This window comes from Culex pipiens, chromosome 1 (assembly GCF_016801865.2).
Source record: "Culex pipiens pallens isolate TS chromosome 1, TS_CPP_V2, whole genome shotgun sequence".
Classification (NCBI taxonomy): Eukaryota; Metazoa; Arthropoda; class Insecta; order Diptera; family Culicidae; genus Culex; species Culex pipiens.
In genome coordinates this window covers 56825167-56846424 of record NC_068937.1, presented here as the reverse complement: position 1 = coordinate 56846424, position 21258 = coordinate 56825167, and the positions used below count along the sequence as shown (strand labels likewise).

The 21258-nt window shown below is 41.1% G+C and overlaps 3 protein-coding genes across 4 annotated transcripts in view; all 3 read left to right on the top strand.

The window, feature by feature from the left end:
• Positions 1-21258, top strand: part of LOC120426464 (monocarboxylate transporter 12-like) — a 362289-nt gene that overhangs the window by 202471 nt on the left and 138560 nt on the right. The gene's annotated exons all lie outside the window — the stretch shown is intronic.
• Positions 11910-13404, top strand: LOC120429064 (uncharacterized). The gene is made up of 2 exons (XM_039594205.2): positions 11910-12924; positions 12986-13404. The coding sequence occupies exons 1-2, from the start codon at positions 12088-12090 to the stop codon at positions 13250-13252; spliced, it is 1104 nt and encodes a 367-aa protein (XP_039450139.1). The 5' UTR covers positions 11910-12087; the 3' UTR covers positions 13253-13404.
• On the top strand, positions 15183-16552 carry LOC120429062 (uncharacterized). Its single transcript, XM_039594200.2, has 2 exons — positions 15183-16401; positions 16469-16552. Exon 1 carries the CDS (start codon positions 15499-15501, stop codon positions 15880-15882), a length of 384 nt encoding a protein of 127 aa, XP_039450134.2. The 5' UTR covers positions 15183-15498; the 3' UTR covers positions 15883-16401; positions 16469-16552.

Genomic DNA, 21258 nt, shown 5'->3' with positions numbered 1-21258 from the left:
TATAAATTGATTTTTTTCACTTCAACTGGGAACCCCTAGATCTATCCACGACCATTTCCAATGACCGTGAGAAGATGCCAGAAAATCCAGCTACGAGCTAAATCCACAATAAATAAATATTCTATACGTGACATTATGCCATATGTGTGTTAGGCAGGGAAGATGTTCTCGATATTACTATTGGGTCTGTGTAGCCGCAAACTGCCTCCAGGAAATCACCCACCACGTGGGAGTGATCACGGACCGCGACGTGCTTCTCGCTTGTCCGCTTGCTGAGATGCGACTGCCCGACTGGCAGCCGCACGCTGTCATCGAGCAGTTCCCTGTTGTCACTGCGAGAGTGCAATAGACACTCTCTACATAGACTGGCACCACGGACGAACGGACATGACACCAGCATTTCGATTTTGGAGCTGGTCTTCTCTTTCTTCTTCATGTTCTTTTTTTCCTGCTTACCTTCAGAACGAGATCGTAAATGTCAAAACAAAATTTGACAGTTTGCTTTACTTGACCGTTTGCTTGTCAAAACGTTTGGAATCGTCGATTTGCGTGCTAAATGAAATGGAATGAAAGTTTCGACGTGTTTTAACAACTAAACGAAACAGAATGGGGCATCTTCAGATTTCCTTCAGATCTTGCAGTTTCTAAGCAGTGGGTTTTGTTTTGCGGCTCAGAAGAACTATCAAATAATTGAAAGGAGCAAGAAGGTCGTGCCGCGACCGCAAAGATGCTCAGTTTGCGGGAGGTTTCCGTATTGGGTGTCGACCACCCGAGAGCTTAGATTTGGGACAGTTCCGCGAACCGTTGGCCGTTCCTTCCTTCCCGCACATGGTGTTTTGTGGCAGAGGCTTTGCGGATTAATGGACCGGATCTTACGAACTTGCCATTCCCTAGTGTTGGGAGGCCAGTTCTCGAATTCCGTGTGCTAAGCGTCCTTCTGACGATCTGATTAGTTATATCACGGACGACCGTGGTTATATCTTTGCCATTTATAGCTGTTGAAAGCTGGAATCCTGGGACGTGGAAGAATGGCATCAAAATGTTGGTTTACTCCCGTTTACGACAGCGGAAAATGTTATGCTTAATCACGAGCTCAAAATAATGAAAAATTCTAATTGTCAGGAAAATTATAAATAAATTAAATAGCTGAACTTATTTACTAAATTTGTCGTGAACTTAGCACATCCTGCTTGCTCTGTTTATTGACAAATTCATGATTCAGTTTGGATTCGCTTCAAAAAGTATTGTTGACATCAATAAAATGTGTATAACTACCGTTCGCCGCAAAAAGAACAGCGCGCAATGCAAAAGTATTGGTAGCGGATAAAAAAACAGAAATTTTTCAATCGCCGCAGTATGCCAAAACTTTGACTGAACGTGTAATAATTTCAAAACAAATATAGTTCGCCAACGTGAACACAAGCGGCGCTAGTGTTTCATCGCAGTTTCAACGTATTTTTATTCGGCTGAAATTTGAATTTTGCCTCACAAACTGGGCCAAATTTGTTCGTGGTGTCATGTCCGTTCGTCCGTGCTGGCACGCTCTCATGCGTGTGCCCCACACATCTCCCTTCCTCTCTAAAATAAAATAATTTGATGTAATGTTGAATTGTACATATTACATCTAAAACTAACATGGGCAAGTATCTATAAAAATGTTTCGGGTAAAAAGGTTCCTTTGTTGTGTTCCGGAATGGCGAATACCAATTTAACACTTAGGAGTTTTTTTGTGTTCGCCGCGGAATCTGACTAACACTGGATTATTAGTCCAGTGCGCGGTCTGATTGATCCATACAGGCTGACAATATTTCTACCACCACGCTTCGCATTTTCTCTTATCACTCGTCCGCCTAAATACATTTTTGATCAACGCTTGTTAAAATAAATTTCCTTCGCTAAGTTTTCCGAAGACTTCAAATTTCGCAAAAACTAATTCTTTCATCATTTTCCCCTTTTCACTTTTCACAAAAGGTCATCATTCTAACATTTTCTAATTCTCTTTATGGCCGTCGTTTAAGATTCCTTCTAAAATCAGGCAAAATTTTTATAATTTACCTGTTCCGTTTCCTGAGTGATTAAATGATTTAAACATTCTCTCTAACATAAGATCTTGTTTCGCATAACTAATCTGTTCCCTCTCTTCTTTTGAGTGGGATGCCTGAACACACTTTTGTCTTTTTCTTTCCCAATGGTTCATCAGACTTCTCTTTTTATCTTTACCGTGTGGTTCACATAATTCCACACTTCTCTTTTTTCTTCAAATAGCCCGGCTTCTCTCCTTTCCCTTTGACGAGCGGTTCACCTCTCTATGTTAATCTATCTATCCCTCTATCCTTCTAAATACAGTATGTAAAAAAAGTATTTACACCCCTTGGGCACTATGCACATTTTGTGATGAAACATGTAAACAATTTAATGTTGACATAAACCTAGTACTACGTTTTGTTCAGAAACTCATGCCGAACATTTTGCTGCAAAAAGCTCATGAAAAGATGTTTTCTATAAAAAGTTATATAACAAATACTATTACAAAAATAAAAAAGGTGCAAAAAAAGTTTGTACACCTTTCGAAAAATTAACATAAATAAAGTTATTTGTTGACAAATCACCATAAATCCAGTCTCCCAACTCCAAATAGGCATCCTTGACTGATTAAAAAAATAATTTGGATTGAATATAAAGTTTACTAATTACTTAGTATAAAAGTTTATATAACTCTGGAAATTCTAAATAAAACTTATCTAAACTTAATTTTGCAAACTTTCAATTTAACTAAATGTCAATATATTACCATAGAATTGCTAAATAAACATTTTGGAGTGGGTATAACAGCTAGAATAGATTTTTCGTTGGAATTTCGTACCAACCCGGAATTACGTCGTCGAAAAATCCGCCGGCATCCGAACCGGTCCACAATTCACAAGTTAACCTATGTGGCATCGGAAAGGGCATAAAATTTCCGATCTTTTGATACCCATACATCTAGGTTTTCTATAAAACCCACGTTTTTAAATACCTGGGCAAAAAGTAAGTTTGATCCACGAGAACAAAAATTACGAAATTCCATACATTTTTGGCAGATTGCTCTAACGAAACCATAACAACGTTTTTGCTTAGGTATTTTAAAACGTAGGTGTTGCGACAAAAACGCAAATGTCGCACCCCTCGGACACTGCTGCTCAAGATCGTCGTGTTATCGTTCTATTGTATGTGCTTGCGGCTCGTGCCCGCACTACTGCTCAAGAACAATCAGAAGTAAACAACAGTTTGCAACGAGCGGTAGTGCGGACACCAAAGTCGTAAGTAATTTGTGATATTGTGAACTTTATGTTAATTAACGAGTGCAATAAAATTGCAGTTTTGTAGCGATGGAAAATTTGGTGTTTTATTGAGTTTTCCCGCTCACGAAATCGGTGTCCGCCCTGATCTCCCGACGTTCGCAACACTACAAAAGACTTTGACAGAGTCTGCCAAAGTTGAAGAACCGGAACCATGGCCAGCAGCGATCCGATGCGCGGCGGAGTGGCGACCGAGAATCTGTTCGATCGGTGCAGAGCAGCAGTGCAGTGGGCCAGCAGAAGTGAGAGCGATGGCGGTGGAGGAAGCGTCCTGTATGGTCCAACGGGCAGGAGCTGCACGTCACCAAGGTCGTCTCCATTCATCAGCTCTACGTCAGCCACGACCACACACAGAAGCGAACTCACGAAGAGGTTTGAGGCAGTGTCCACGATCAGCAGCTTGCGGATTGCAGCACGGCAAAAGTAGGTTGCGGATGATGCTAATGTGGCCGAAAAGCGGCAAAATGGAGGTTCGGTCCAGCCGATCTAAACCGATCGCTAGTAAGTCGCAGCAGCATCAAGAAGCAATCGCAGCAGTTCTAGAATGCTCCGGAGGTTTTGTAAAACTCCAGCTTGGACAAAGCAGGAGTGTTACGGGGGGAAGTGTTGCGACAAAAACGCAAATGTCGCACCCCTCGGACACTGCTGCTCAAGATCGTCGTGTTATCGTTCTATTGTATGTGCTTGCGGCTCGTGCCCGCACTACTGCTCAAGAACAATCAGAAGTAAACAACAGTTTGCAACGAGCGGTAGTGCGGACACCAAAGTCGTAAGTAATTTGTGATATTGTGAACTTTATGTTAATTAACGAGTGCAATAAAATTGCAGTTTTGTAGCGATGGAAAATTTGGTGTTTTATTGAGTTTTCCCGCTCACGAAATCGGTGTCCGCCCTGATCTCCCGACGTTCGCAACAGTAGGTTTTAAAGAAAACCTAGATGTTTGGGTATCAAATGATCGGAAATTTTATGCCCTTTCCGATTCCACATAGGTTGACTTGTGAATCGTGGACCGTTTCGGATGCCGGCGGATTTTCCTACGACGTAATTCCGGGTTGGTACGAAATTTCAACGAAAAATCTATTCTATCGATACAAATACCCCCAAAACGGTGTTATACCCACTCCAAAATGTTTATTTAGCAATTATATGGTAATATATTGACATTTAGTTGAATTAAAAGTTTGCAAAATTAGGTTTAAATAAGTTTTATATAGAATTTCCAGAGTTATATAAACTTTTATACTAAGTAATTAGTAAACTTTATATTCAATCCAAATTATTTTTTTAATCAGTCAAGGATGCCTATTTGGAGTTGGGAGACTGGATTTATGGTGATTTGTCAACAAATAACTTTATTTATGTTAATTTTTCGAAAGGTGTACAAACTTTTTTTGCACCTTTTTTATTTTTGTAATAGTATTTGTTATATAACTTTTTATAGAAAACACCTTTTCATGAGCTTTTTGCAGCAAAATGTTCGGCATGAGTTTCTGAACAAAACGTAGTACTAGGTTTATGTCAACATTAAATTGTTTACATGTTTCATCACAAAATGTGCATAGTGCCCAAGGGGTGTAAATACTTTTTTTACATACTGTATCTATATTTATCTTTCCCTCTTTATCTATCTACCAAACTCTTTCATAAGCTAGCTCTCTCCTTATCTAACCTTCTCTCTATATAATTCCCTTTATATATCCCTATCTATCTTTCTATACCTATCTACTAAACTCTTTCATTCTCTAACTCTGTCCTTATCTAACCTTCTCTCTGTCTAATTTTCTCAACCTCCCCTGTCTCTAACACCCGGCACCCAGTTATTGTAAACGATAAACCTAAACTAGTCACGGAAACCTTCGATTGATCTTTCTAAAATCTTAAATTATTTAAACCCACATTAAGGTATTTCCCAGACCCGAAATATTTTAGCAGAGCTGGTTTTGCTGTAAGAATATCCAGCTCTGTGAGAACTCTGCTAGAATTTAGCTAGAACGTGACTGAGTTGGCATGCTTCATTTTCTGCGAAAACCAGACTCTACATAACCAAAATGTACAACTTAATGAAAACACAAGTCTAAGAAAACAACTAAGTCATTTGTTACGTTCCTGGCGCACTCTGAGCGATTTAAGCCACTCAGTTGTTCGAAGCACATGTTTGAACATACTCACAATCCTCATCCAACGATCAGCGACTCTTTTTTATTCCCTTTTCCGATCGGTCCCTACGAATGCACTCTTCCTTCTCCGTTTAAGAGTGGGCTTCTAAAATACACCTTTCTTTTAACTCTACAGAGTGGTCTGATCTACCGCACTCTTCTTGTTTATTTTTAGTAGTAAGCGCTAACTTTCCTTTTTCCCTTTACTTAAGACGATCGATTTTTTTTTAGAAATTATGACTGCCTAGCGGTCCTCAGAAACACGCTGTGGTGGTGCGGTCTCAAACTCTTCCACACCTTTGAGTAGACCCACAAACTAGGGGAACTATACCCTTTCTCAGCCTATTTCTATTATCGGCCTATCAGCACTTTGATCATGAATTACAGCTTATATAAAGTGTTTTTGACTGTTCCAAAGTAATAAATAGCTCAAATAAAAGTGAGCAAGCAACTCTCCATTGTTGAAACATCTGAAAATGTTGATTTAATAGCAGAAACGGCAAAAGTGATGAGAATTGGTCGAACGGCTTAGTGTGATTAAAATGGGTATATTTCCCCTACACTCTTTATCATTCGAGCGGTCTCAAAACACGCTTTGGTGGCGCGGTCTCAAGCTCACACACACACCTTGAGTGGTCCATCAGACTTCACCCTTTCTCGTCCGAGCGGTCCTCAAAACCTCGCTCTGGCGGTGCGGTCTCAAACTCACACACACACCTTGAGTGGTCCATCATACTTCACTCTTCCTCTTCCGAGCTGTTCTCAAAAAAAAAACTTGCTCTGATGGTGCGGTCTCAAACTCACACACACACCTTGAGTGGTCCATCAGACTTCACTCTTTCTCTTCTGAGCTGTTCTCAAAAACTCGCTCTGGTGGTGCGGTCTCAAACTCACACACACACCTTGAGTGGTCCATCAGACTTCACTCTTTCTCTTCCGAGCTGTTCTCAAAAACTCGCTCTGGTGGTGCGGTCTCAAACTCACACACACACCTTGAGTGGTCCATCAGACTTCACTCTTCCTTTCCGAAATTCGGTCTCCTGACCTCGCACCCATACATACCACAAACTTTTCCATGCGGCAAATCTTCTCCGAAGGTGTTCTTTACAAACACTGTGTCATTTCTCAACGACTACTATTTTCTCATCACTAACGCACAACACCAACCGCAATAAGTACGGCACTTACCCAAACAAACAAAAATACCGGTACAGAAACGCAGTGTGGGTGATTTCCTGGATGATTTCAAAGTGAAAACTGCAGGATTTGCTATAAAAAAGTAAGCAAAATATCTGCCACGGTCGCCAAAATGTGTAGCCGCAAACTGCCTCCAGGAAATCACCCACCACGTGGGAGTGATCACGGACCGCGACGTGCTTCTCGCTTGTCCGCTTGCTGAGATGCGACTGCCCGACTGGCAGCCGCACGCTGTCATCGAGCAGTTCCCTGGTGTCACTGCGAGAGTGCAATAGGCACTCTCTACATAGACTGGCACGCTCTCATGCGTGTGCCCCACACAGGGTCCTAAATTTTAGCTAATATTTGTGATATTATTGTGCACAACGTTAAAGCTTATTTTTCTGAGCACAATAACCCTTTGTGAGCAGTTCTCTCAGATTTCGGTCATTCGATTTTTTTATATTTTTTAATCCGACTGAAACTTTTTTGGTGCCTTTGGTATGCCCAAAGAAGCCATTTTACATCTTTAGTTTGTCCATATAATTTTCCATACAAATTTGGCAGCTGTCCATACAAAAACGATGTATGAAAATTCAAATATCTGTATCTTTTGAAGGAATTTTTTGATCGATTTGGTGTCTTGGGCAAAGTTGTAGGTATGGATATGGACTACACTGAAAAAAAATAGACGGTAAAAAAAATTGGTGATTTTTAATTAACTTTTGATCACTAAACACGATATATTTTTCCGAGAACATTAAGATAAAAAATTCGGCAAATTTGATATTTGGCACCATGAAAAAAGGGCTCTTTCCCGACATTTTGCGGGGTCCGGCGAAATATTTAGTCGGGGGGTCTAGAGCAACTGAGTTTTCAATGATTCTAACAAAATAATTTCATCAAAATTTATATAAGTTTTATGTTTAAGCAAAATGTTTTCATCCTTAAAAATGTCATAGTAGGCAGTGTTCATCGTTTGAATGGGAATTAAATCCAGAAACTTTGTAGAGAGTCACTTTTTATTTTACGAAATTGGGTATAGGGTATTTTAACCAATAGTGGACCCCCTAGTAGAGCCGAAGCACATTTTTCACAAATTTTAAATATTTTAAGCACTTTTTCATAACCCTATGTACAAAACAATGAAATCTGAAGTCTTTTGAACAATTTTGACTAATTGTTTCATCAGTTATTTGTTTTTGAGCAGAAAAATAGCCATTTAAAAAAAAAGTTTTTTTGCCTTGTTATGAACCCCATTTTTCTATAGTGGACCCGAGTCCATAATCCAATTGTGGACCCGGGTCCACTATAGGCAAACTGTTATTTTGATACCACCGATATTTGATGTTTTGATGCATGGTGTAGGTCTAATGATAACTACAATGAATAAAAGATGGATTTTGCTCACTTTTCATTATAAACAAATATGTTTTGTTAACAAATTTGGCTTTAAACAACCAAAAAAAGCCTAACAGACATTCAAACACATTTATTTCCGAAAAAGATCAGAGAAAACGTTTCAAAAACCACTATACACATAATAATAATTAAAAAAAGTAATCTTGATGCAATTTTTTCCATATTAATTACATAAATGGTTGACCGAAACTTAAAATAGATTTCTTTTTTTTTTCTTAACTTATTTTTATTAGGTCCTTTTAGGTGCTGTGACCAGGTTGGGACCGAGGATCAGTAAAACAATATATAATAACAAAAAAAAAACTCCTTAAATTCCATACTTGGAGATCATGTAACTGACGAGGGTTACTTGGTCCAAGCGGGTCTTGCAGGTCTTGAACTTGCCGATGTACTCGGAGAAAATCCCCCACAGCTCAGCCGAACTGTAGAGTACCTCCCCGGCTTCCTTCTCCGTGGCTCCACCGTCTCGGGGCCACCTTGGCTGCTTCCTGCGGGACGAGGGCGATCCTTGGATTTTCCGTCCGGAACTGCGCCAGGCAGCGGAGAGAACTCCGCCTGCGTAAACGCCGGAACTGCTGAACTCTGCTTCTCCGCCTTCCTTGCCGGCGGTTTCGGTTTCGACGCCGCTAGCGGGCTGAACTTGTTGTTGTTGAGCAGGGTCTTCTCAACTTGTTCTCCTTCAATGCCGATTCCAATGACCTCGCTGGACTTCTTCCGCTTCCGATTCCCGCGGACGGGACGAAAATCTTCCTCCTCGGAGGATTCCTCCACCTCCATCTGTCAAAAACTTCCAAGCACGCGAGATGACAACACGAGCAAAACACGTCTTAACTTGTCGCTGGCTGGCGACTGAGTGGAGCGATTTAGATTAATTATTTGCATAATTTACCTTCCAACAAACAATTAATTAACAAACTTGTAGGGCATACCAATCGAGCAATTAAAAGTGCAACATGGAGTTAAACTTTCTGTCAAGCTTCTGTGAAGTTTACCATGACAGTTGCGAAAGTTTAACTCCATGTTACCGGCTCACATCTCTCTTTTTAATTTCTCGATAGGGACTCTCACGCAAAATTTCAGCTCATTTGGTTGAAAACTGGCTTGTCTTAAGCGGGTTCAAGTTTACATGGAATTTACTATGGGAAATTTTGAATTTTCGTTCATTCGCTCCTACAGGCCTGGGGAAAACATGTAGAAACTTCTAGGATGGCCAGAAATGAGCGGAATCGTCTGTAGAACAACTTTCCCTAAGAGACCGTGTCGATTCGTTCAACCCCCATCGAGCTCAACGGCAATACATCCGGGGTTTCCGGAACCAACGGTTTTCCCCAGAAAAGCATCAAATTTTCCTTAGCATGCTATGAATGCTTCATGAACTCCGCGACGCAACATGTCAAACAGCTACCACGTGGACCAGCATTTCATATAAAGAATACTTTTTATTACTTTTTGAACCATAGAATTAAAATTTATGGTGATCCTGATACTATTTAGCTGTATTGTAAGCATTCATAGCATGCTAAGGAAAATTTCTGGCCATCCTAGAAGTTTCTACATGTTTTCCCCAGGCCTGTAGGAGCGAATGAACGAAAATTCAAAATTTCCCATAGTAAATTCCATGTAAACTTGAACCCGCTTGAGACAAGCCAGTTTTCATCCAATTGAGCTGAAATCACCAGAACTTGATATTGATATCGGAAAAAGTGATTTTCTGTTTACCTTTTTTTTTCTTTTTGTCGATCAAACTGCGCCTCCGAACACTGAGAATCAACATTACACATTTTTCAGTTTGCGTTTACACATTTGCACTGGACTTTTTAGTTCAACCAGGATAACACACTTCGTGTTACAAAAGAAACAATCGAGAAATTAAGCTGCTGTGAAGTATAGAGTTATCTACGTGCGCATGTATTACGTGTACGTACACGAAAAAGATTGAGGTTAAATTTTGTCCGGCCAGCAAAATCAAATGGTGCGCTAGTGTGTACGCGAAACGTCATAAAGCTCTATCGAGAAATTAAAAAGAGAGATGTGAGCCGGTAACATGGAGTGAAATTTTCGCAGCTGTCATGGAAAACTTCACGGCAGCTTGACAGAGAGTTTAACTCCATGTTGCACTCTTAATTTCTCGATTCCATGGCAGCTATGAAAGTTTCACTCCATGTTACCAGCTCACATCTCTCTTTTTAATTTCTCGATAGAAATATGCATCGAGAAATTAAAAAGAGAGATGTGAGTCGGTAACATGTCCAAGTAACATTTTTAAACCAACTAGCCACCACCAAGTTTTATTGAGGTTTTATTGTAGCATCTTGATTGCTCAATAGTATTATTTGGGCATTCACCGCAACCAACAAGCAAGAGCTAATTAATAGGTTCTAACAGGGTTTTATGCCTCGGACATAAAACCGGGTGGAAATAAAAGCCGACTGGCTTTCAATAAGGTTTTATGAAAGTTTTAATAGAGGCTTGAAAACCAGATGGCAATGCCATGCCAAACGGTTTTATCGCATGCTTTGTTAAAACCTAGGGTGTTGTAGCTGTCAAGTGCCATTAGGCATGTAAAAAGCTCACTTAAACCCATAGCTCCTAAAAGAGCATTTATCGCGGCCAAATAGCAGTGCATAAATATGGCGCTAAACGCGTGCTCTGATTGAATATGATTGACCGCCATCTTGATTGAAAAAATGAAAAACTGAAAAATTTGATTTAAATTTCATTTTCATAATTTCATTTGGCAAGACGAATGCTTATTTTTGCCAATATAAAACCTATTTGGCATAAGTCGTTTGAAGACGTATGAAATGTCATTTTTCCATAACTCCTGACTAGGTTTTAACAAAGGTTTTATCAAGGCTTTGAGGATGTTGTTAGGATTCAGTTGTAAAGCCTTGAACTCCTATGTAGGTTTTATAAATAGGCCGTAACAACCATTTGCGGAGGTCCTTTTGGGTTTTAAGTGGGGTTTATCAAGGTTCTGGGGAGTTTGTTACGACTAAGGGGTTTTAATGTTGGTTTTGGCTGATAGGTTTTATAGTGGTTGTGACAGCTTTGATAAAGCCTAAAATGTTACTTGGGTGGAGTTAAACTTTCGCAACTGTCATGTTAAACTTCACGGAAGCTTGACAGAAAGTTTAATTCCATGTTGCACTTTTAGTTTCTCGATAATCGAGAAATTAAAAGTGAGAGTGTAGGAACCCCGTAAAAAATGACAGTTCTCGACCTGACGAAACACCCTAGGAAATCGGGTAATCAAAAACAACCAACCAGTTGCCGATTAAGTCGGGATGCGTCAGGAGTAAGATTTTCTTTTTTTCGCAGACTAAATCGGTAAAAAATCGGTTGTTTTTATAATCGATTCCGTCGGCCGATTTCGACAATCGATTTTCCACCAGACGCTTATGTAAAGATCGGTTGTTGAAGTCTGTTGAAGTCTGTTGCTCGATCGGCCGATTCGTTGGCCAACGAATCGGCCGAAACCATCCGACTAGACTCAACTTAGTTATGCGAATAGTCGGATTTTTTTTACGGGGGGGCCTCGCCTCGAAACGAAATACACGCAAAATCCACATAACACAGATCTGTGTAAGAAAAATTACAAAGATTCTTCACCAGCACTAGCTGTCAAATCTGTGTAACTTTATTGCACCGTGGTGTAGGGGTAAGCGTGGTCCCTTCAACGCGGGACATTTGCGGGACATCCCCGGAGGAACCCGGACCAAACCGAGTTGTAACAGCTGTTCGTCTAGTTCGTCACTTTTTAGTTTGACTGTTTGCGACTTTGCGTAATAAATACATTATAATTGTTTAAGTTGTCTTCAGCGTGCAAAATGTTGTTCTCATGAAATCAGTCCAGTTTTCTCGTTGAGTGTACGTTTCAAACTTCAGAAAAGCCCGCTCAAAATCACTCGCAAGTCGACGCGAATCGGACCGTTTTTTCCTCCGCGCGTGTTCCGTGAAAAAAAAACCCGTCGAAATCTCCGCCAGACAAATCATGGACCGCATCGCTTCGCTTCCGCCGGAACTGCTGGCGAACATTTTCAAATTCCTGTCCGGGAACGCGCTGCGCCAGGTGCGGCTCGTTTGTCACCGCTGGCGGTGTGTCGTGAGCAGTTACCGGGCCCTGGCGACGCGACTCGCTCTCCGGCTGAAGCGAGGCAATGGCAGGGGCAGCTATTGGATGGGCCAGAATTTCCAGCCTCCGCCGCTTGTTCCGGTATCGTCGTTTGCGTTTGTTTGCTGGGGCATCGAAGGCGTCGACGGGTGGTGGCCAGCTTTCGGCCGGAAGTTAACGGTGCTCACGATGACCGCGTGCACCGTTCGGTTCGAGGTGTTCGTGGCGATGCTGCGAGTGACGCCGAATTTGAAGTGTTTGGAGCTGGACGTTATGTCGTTCGAGGGGAGCTGGCCCGTGGCGCCGGACTTCCGGCTGGAACATGTGGAGAAGCTTTGGATGATAAGGGTCTATTGTGAAGCGTTTAGCGTAGAAGATGTCATTGAGGTGTTGACGGTGATGTGCCCTCGGGTGAAGGACTTTGCGATGCGGATGCTGGTCGGGATGGAGATTCTCCAAAAAGTTATGCGGCGATTTGAAACTACGCTGGAAAAGTTTCAGGTGAAGGTGAAGCGTCGAGAGAACGATCTAAAGGCCTACCCCATTGAACAACACCCTCCGGAGAATTTGGTGGCGGATATGTGCATACTGCAGGGACTGCGCTTGAAGCGGGTCTCGATGGACGTTTCCGATCCGTTCGACGAAAAGGACTGGAAACGGTTGATCCAAGCTCAGCCCGATATCGAGGAGTTGATTTTGTACGTGGATTTTTCGTGGGTTAGTTGGCTGTAGGAATTAGCGATGAAAGAGAAACTGAATGACAATTTCCTCTTTACAGCGATTGAAACGGATTGCCGCCAAAGATCCGAGTGTTGGAGCTCCATCCAGTGTGTATTATGAACTTGCAGTATCTCAACAGTTTCCAGCAGCTCGAGTTTCTGAAGGTGCACGGGAACAACCTGGGAAACGATCCGATTCACGACGTATTGTTCCATCCGCGGCTCAAGGAGCTGCACTTGCGGTCCGTTCATCTCGTACACTTCCTCTACTATCTGCAGCAATGTACGCTCCTCGAGCACATCCAACTCGAAGACTGTCGCTTTGAGAATCGGATCATCGCCCCAACGACGTTCCCCAACCTGCGAAATCTCGCCCTGCACTATTGCAACGTCGATCGAAAGGTACTGCTGTTTATCTTCAACGGCAGCCCACGGCTTGAGCAGGTGCGTTTGTCCCGCATGGACCACGTCGACGACCAGGTTGTCGAAGTGCTCTGTCGACGGGCCACCGGGCTCTGGAAACTGGAGCTGAATCAGGTTGGCGTAACGGACATTAGCGGCATGTGCATCATCCAGTACGCCCATTCGCTCGAGGAACTGCGGCTGATCGAGACAGAGTGCTCGATGCACGTGATTGAGATCTTGCAGAGGACGCGCAACTTGCGGGTTCGGTTTTCGGTTCCGAGGGTGTCATCGTTTTTCAACATTTGAAATCGCATATTTCGAGCCAAACATTTCATTAGGGGCCAAAACCAAAACGTAAACATTCGGGATTATTCCACTATTCCATTCATTAGTACACTCCCTACATGCCCTCCAAGAATCAGATTGATAACAAACAATTTCCTATTGAAAAAATCAAAAACTCAAAAGGGCCCATAACAATGTTCACTCCGAACCAGAAAAAAAAGTTCAATTGTGCCCTTTTCTTTTTCGTTAGTTTTTCGTAGTTGAGGAACTTTCTATGTTATGAAGTGAAGTTTTCATACATTCTTAACACTAATTCACTTCAAAACAACGTTTGGTTAACGTTTCACCAAGGATTTCTGCAGAAAAAAACTTCGTCGAACCACAATATTTAACACGGTCCCGCGGATCCTGTTCAGTACACCTTCGAAGAATTTTTATATTTCACATGCCCTATTCTCACCATTCGATCACAAATCTTCACCAATTAACATAATGTTCGCTGAATTCCTCATTATTTCTAACTGAACAAAAGGTCCCATAAACATCATTCAAAACAACAATCGGATGACAGCGCTTTAGTGCCCTTTCAATTCTCTTCGAAATTGCATCTAGAAAGGGCCCATTATGAACAACAGTTGGAAAGTTAAAAGGGCCTAATAACGAGATTTTTTTAAATTATCAGTTTTATTGCGAAAATCAACATAAATTAAGAAGCATTCAAGCAGAGTTGAGGATAATGATGTGTTTTATCGTATCATAAGTAAAAATACCATCAGTGAAGCTTGTTTTTAAAATAGGAATTGAAACAAGTTGTGCACTTTTTGCAAGCGATTTTCTCGAATCGCGGATTTTGGTTTTGTGCCCTAATGAAATGTTTGGCTCGATTTATCCGACCATTTTTCATCTTTTTTTTTTTCTTAATTCGTGAAACCAGCTTCGTATGATATTTTTGACAATGCAATGACTCTGTTTCTCATATATAAAAGTTTGTCCATTCCAGTTATCTAAACGCAGGATAAGTGGCTCATTTATGTGTTAAAGGTAATACACGCAATAAACTACGATTGAAATTTAATAGGATTTCTTTTTACACGTTTTCTTACTCCAGCCATGATTGAAATCAAAACACTGCTTAATCCACCTTAAGGTGGATGGCGCCTTCCCCACATTAGTTAACTCTTGATAGGATTGTCAGATTTTCATCCTGTTGCACTCGTTGGAATGGTCTTTTGATTACACATCTAACGATGAGTTGCATGATTGATAAGGACATCATTTTCATCAAAATATCTGAGATTCGGCTTTAAAAAAGTGTATAATAAATGTGTTTATAACTTTGTGGTCAGACCTTTAATGTTTTAGTTTAGTTAGAAAGGTCTTTTCAGTACCTTTCTAGAAATATTTAACAGGACGGCTTTTCTTACGAATGCCACCCATTTACATTGTTTTACTTGAATTCGTACACCAGTCAAAGATTTGTTCACAGCGGTACCATTCGCAAAACGTGTTCTCGCGCCTTTCTGAATCTTTTGAAAATAGTAAATAACAGCAGAGATATTTACTTATATCTGTGATATCAGTAAGTTAAGTATTCATTAAAAAAAAACAATAACATTTTTTTAAACCAACAAATTTTGAACCACCTTCAGCCAAAAAAGCGTTCAACAAAAAGTGGGCCTCCGTGCTGCACAAAATCTACCCAGACTTAAGTGGCAACCACGTAGCAACCCACCCCGGCAACGGCCGCTCGCCTCTCTGGGACACGACGAGGGACAGCAGCAAGGTAATCAAGGCCGATCTTGACCATCAGTACCGCCAATGCCACCACTGTCTCAAGTTTTGTACGCTGAAACTACTTCCGTGTCCTGACTGTGTTGAAGTCATGTTCTGTTCGCCGGAATGTGCCAAACTCGCTCAACAGAGGTACCATCGTTTCGAATGCCCCGTCCTGCGAGGCCTTTACACCCTAGACGAGATTGGCCGCATGGATTCACCGCAGTCACTGCGTTCAACGACGACCTGGACGCCCTTGGCTAACACATCAACCGCAAAGGTCTTCATCCGTTCATGTTCAACTGGACAACAATCACCACCGTGCGCTAACGGTTGGAACCAGCTTGCGGTTCTCGGGGCGTACCCGCTGGCCAGTATGATCAACCATGGCTGCAGTGCCAACGTGATGCCGGTGGGGCTGCCCGGGGACAGAGTTGCGATCGTAGCGACGCGGCAGATTGCGCCCGGCGAGCAGATCTTCGAGGCCTACTGAAAATATTATGGTTAAAGAAATTTTACTTCAAGGTGTGTAAAATATCATCAAAGTGTGAAAATATGTGCAGAACGTTCTCGTGACCAAGCGGCGTCTCGTTGGCGCAGAATTCTGCCCCCGTTAGAACCGACACACCCAAGTGTACCGTCCCTGGGCGATTGCGCTCCGGTATCCCGTCAACGCCATCGGTGTGGACTCGCTGGTAATTTATCAAAAGTAACGTTCTACTTCCATAAGAAACGTTCTCGCTTAGCAATCGGAGACAGGCCCTCACCCTTTCTGGATGAGCAGGTGTGGGCGAGCCGCAAGAAGATTCGGCCGCGTACAAGGCTTCGAAAGAACTGAAAGAGGCGACCACCATGGCAGCGCATGAGGAATTCAACGGCCAATGATGCGACTCGTCGCCGAGTAACGGGCGTCGTCCCAGCAGGCGGAAGTTATCCGGCCCGGCACGAGGACAAGTGGGGACGGTGGACGTGGTCGGTCAGCGGCCAGGTACACTGCCTGGAGCATAAAGTGGTGAGTTGGTTGTTCGTGGGTGTTTGATTCCCTAGAATAATCGTTTTTTTTTCTTCTCGTCACCCAGAATCAAACCAGCTTGCCGATCTCGTTCGGCCTACCTTGGACAACGACGGCTTCTTTATCGCCGAACGCGCCGGTTGTGCGCTGGTATTTTTTTAAGAGCAGCTGAGATTGAAACAACAAGAAAAACTCAAATGAATGAAACTGATTATAATCAACAAAGTGCAAAAAAAATCCAGATCATTAAAAATAAATGTATTTCAAATATTTTGATAACTGATCAGAACTTTTGTGATTCATATGAAGCATGAAAGATTGCTAAGAAAGTATCAGAAAATGATTTATTTTTGGCAAACACGTTAAAGCAGAAATGCCCAACCTTTTGGCCCTGCGGGTCAGATCTGATTTTTATGAAGGAGTGGCGGGCAGGAACTAATCAGGAAAGGTCCAATAAACCAAATTTTCAGTTTTAGCTTTTTGGGTGTTTTAAATATACCTGACTCAAGGTGGTTTCAAAAACACTCAAAAAAACAAAAACTGGAAATTTGGTTTATAGGACCTTTCAAAAATAAAAATAAAACTCCAGTAATGTTTGACAAAAGTTGAAAAAAAAACTTTTTTTTTCGCAATATAATTTTGGGAAGGAAGGCAGTTTATGCAACAAGTTGCAAAAAGCAGATTTTTTCAGCACGAGTCGAACATTTATCCAACGAGGTTTACCGAGTTAGATAAATACGACCGATTTGAACCGTCTGGTCTCATTCGATCCGTCTTGGGGTCCCACAAGACCATAGTTAATAAAGTTTAGAAAAGTACTTTAAAAGTTAGGGTAAAAAACAATTTTAGCTAAACTTCGGTAGAATGTAAAAAGGGTGGTATTTGTAAGATATTCTCGTATGTTTGGCAGGTTAAGCACTCGCTCCTAATTCCATCCAACTTGCTGATTTTCACTATTTAAACAACTAATATTGCAAAACTTTTGATAGAAACTTGCTTGCTCACTTCTCATTGAGCTATTTATCACTCCATTTCAGTTGAAAACGCTTTTAATTGCCTTTATTTGAATGCAAAGTTCTTACCTGCCAACATTAGAGGCACGCTGGAATTAGAAGCTGTTCCCCTATATTGTTTGAAACGTATTTGAAAGACCTTTCCAACGCGTTCAAAAGATTGAAGATCTAACAACCCCAATAAAAGTTATGAGCACTTAAGTGTTATTTATACACTTTTTTGAGGCCGTCTTGGGGTCCCATAGGTTTCTTTTTTAAATCAGCAAGTTTAGTTAAGTACTTCAAAAGTTATACTAAAAAACGATTTTGGCGTATGTACAGAAGATTGTAAAAAGGGTGGTCTTTGCTAGAAAACCTATCATGTTAAGCACTCGCTCCTAATTCCATCCAACTTGCAGATTTTCACTATTTAAACAACTAATATTGCAAAACTTTTGATAGAAACTTGCTTGCTCACTTCTCATTGAGCTATTTATCACTCCATTTCAGTTGAAAACGCTTTTAATTGCCTTTATTTGAATGCAAAGTTCTTACCTGCCAACATTAGAGGCACGCTGGAATTAGAAGCTGTTCCCCTATATTGTTTGAAACGTATTTGAAAGACCTTTCCAACGCGTTCAAAAGATTGAAGATCTAACAACCCCAACAAAAGTTATGAGCACTTAAGTGTTATTTATACACTTTTTTGAGGCCGTCTTGGGGTCCCATAGGTTTCTTTTTTAAATCAGCAAGTTTAGTTAAGTACTTCAAAAGTTATACTAAAAAACGATTTTGGCGTATGTACAGAAGATTGTAAAAAGGGTGGTCTTTGCTAGAAAACCTATCATGTTATACATTTTCAGAAAGATATTAAAAAGACCTTTCCAATGAGCCCAAAACATTGAAGATCTGACAACCCTATCAAAAGTTATTAGACCGGATCTCAGATATTTCAATGAAAATGATTTCCGGGTCCATCATGCGACCCATCGTTAGTTAAATAATCGAAAGACCATTCAAATGAGCCTAAAACATCGAAGATCTGACAACCCTATCAAAAGTTATCAGCACTTAAGTGTTATTTATACACTTTCTGGAGGCCAGATTTCAGATATTTCTATAAAAATGATTTCCGGGTCCATCATGCGACCTATCGTTAGTTAGATAATCGAAAGACCTTTCAAATGAAGTTATCAGTACTGTAGTGTTATTTATACACTTTTTGGAGGCCGGATTTCAGATATTGGGATAGAAATATTGTCTGAATCTTCCATGCGAACTATCGTTGAATCGATTTTTATCAGACCTTGCCGATGTGCCAGAAATATTGAAGGTCTGCAAACCCTATCAAAAGCAATGAGTAATAAAGTTGATTTGTTAAACATGTTAAGAGGGAATGTTGCTATTTTTACTGAATTTATTGACTTTATGAATGTGAGGAAGACACCAACCACCTTAAGGTGGATTAAGTAACGTTTTTAAGCCAACTTCGCAACAATAAATTTACGTTTAGTTGTTACTCGCGCGGTTTTTTATTCTCCGACTAAGTCAAAGTCGGATCTGTCCCTGCTTCTCGCGTTCCCGCGTTCCCCCCGTCGGTGCTCGGCTAATCCGGCAAACAGTGTCAAATTGAAATTTCTGCTTTTGAAAAGTTTTATTGCTTTTGTATTCTGAAATCTGAATTAAGTAAATATTTCGTCGTTATGTTTAAATCCTTGACCTGATGCACAGTTTATACTAACAGGCTATCGTATCCAATTAGGTTTTACGCTGACTCAATTTTTAGGTTAGAAATTTGACAGCTTGGCTGCACTGTTTACATTTTTTGCACGTGTGTCTCAGCAAAAATGTGTGTGCGTGTGCGCTCGTGACGTCACGCTGTAAAACCTAATACAACATCAAATTACAAATTAAATTCTATAAATCTCTTTCCGAATGTGTCACCCTGTGCGCGTGCCGCAGTTAATAAATTCTATTCTTTCCATCAGCGTTGACATTTCAGACGATGGTATGCACGCTTACTGGGGGAACTCAATTTTTAAGTTCGTTCAAGCAAAATGCGATCTCAAATTTGAGATGGGTTTGTTTGATTTTTGATCACAAATTTGAGATCGCTGAAATGAACTAGTTTTTGTTGAGGTACTTATAATTTGTTTTCTTTTGAATATCTGGAGCACATTTGAAAGGGGCGTATGACATTGCTCTTAGGGTGCGTTCTTTTATTACGTAACGCAAAAAATCGGATTTTTGACTCCCTCCCCCCCTCGTAACAAAATTTCCTTACAAATTTAAAAAAAATGTATGGAACGTAAAGCGGCCTCCGACCCCTCTCCTCCCCAACTGCGTTACATAATAAAAGTTAGCTCCCTTACGGCCTTTCGTCCCATTTATGCGCATGTAATGAAAGGCCGTAAGAGCAATGTCGTACCGCCCCAATTCAAATGTTACTCCAGACATGTTATTTGCGCATATTCCCGAAAAAGACTCGCGGCATATCAGCCTCGAAAAGACGCGCTGCACTTTCGGCAAATGCGCGCTGTCAAATCCCATACCGTCATGTGGGGTGAATCGGGACTACAGTCTGAATAGGGACAGTAGTTGTAAGAGCACTTAAAGGTTATAAATTTGGAAATGGGTGTACACATTTTGTTGGTCTGAGTCTGTTCTATCCGACACCAACCAGAAACATCAAAATATTGTGCTCTAACATGGTTAAAACTGCTGTCCCATTTCGCCCCAGTTGACGGTATTGCGCATTTTGTTTTTTTTTCTTCGAATCGCCTGGCATTGTTGCCAGGTATGTTTTTATTGCACCAAAAGTCTCTGGCAACAATGTCTACGGCACATTCTGAAATGCCGCACGGCGTGTACTTTTGAGAGAAACGGACAATACTTGTTGCAACAGTTTCCACAATAAAAATAAACTTTGTAGAAAGTAATAACATGAAAAGCATAGCAATTTTTTTTAATAAATCTTACAGAATTACTTTTTATAATTGAAAATTCTTCCCAATAAACCCAGCGCAAGAAACGGGAGCTTGAGAGAAAGTGCAGAAAGCAACAAGATAACAAGTATGACGAGCTTTTGTACACACACACACACACACACACACACACACACACACACACACACACACACACACACACACCAGCTAACATTTGCTATGCTTCATGGCACATGGCGGGCGTGGAGCCCGAAAAACCACAAATCGCCGGCTGGCTGTGGCAAAAGGGCTCAACCGTTATTGCTTGAACTTAAGATTTACACAATTCAGAGGGAACTATCCAGATTTTTAACGAAGATGGCGTTCGAATTGTGAACGCCCGAAATGTCACAGTCACATAGTGGTACCAATATTCCGAAAAAAGTGTGCCAAGGCATGACAGCCACATTTTTTTCTAAAGTTGGTGCGACTGAGCGATTTTGACATTTCGGACGTTTACAATTCGAACGCCATCTTCGCTTAAAAACCTGGATAGCTTTTTTGGGTCTCTGTTTTGGTCGAGCGGCTTTGGTGCAACAACAGGGGATCGATTTTGAACCTTGTGTGGAAAGTGAAAAGAATAAAAAAAACTCACAAAAGCACAATTGGAATGGACCAAAAATAGCACTGAAGCATCACACCGGTTCCAAAAGTTTAAAAATAGAAACTTAAAGATCGCCGGAAAAAAAATCATGGCACGGTTTTCAGGTGTTTATCAAGATTAAGCTTTTTCAAGAAGAAGAAAGCAAGCCGATGCTGATCACATTGTGTTAACCTAGAAAGTTCAACTAGGTTTTGCTAGAAAATGAGACCTAGCCTAACCTTGAGATACAATGATGTTAGGTCCTCAAAGAAAATCATAATGCCACCGAATTTAGTTT

Coding starts and splice junctions, on each gene's coding strand:
- LOC120429064 (XM_039594205.2), top strand. CDS start 12,088: ATGGACCGCATCGCTTCGCTTCCGCCGGAACTGCTGGCGAACATTTTC. Junction 12,925..12,985: donor TGTACGTGGATTTTTCGTGG/GTTAGTTGGCTG, acceptor TCCTCTTTACAG/CGATTGAAACGGATTGCCGC.
- LOC120429062 (XM_039594200.2), top strand. CDS start 15,499: ATGTTCTGTTCGCCGGAATGTGCCAAACTCGCTCAACAGAGGTACCAT.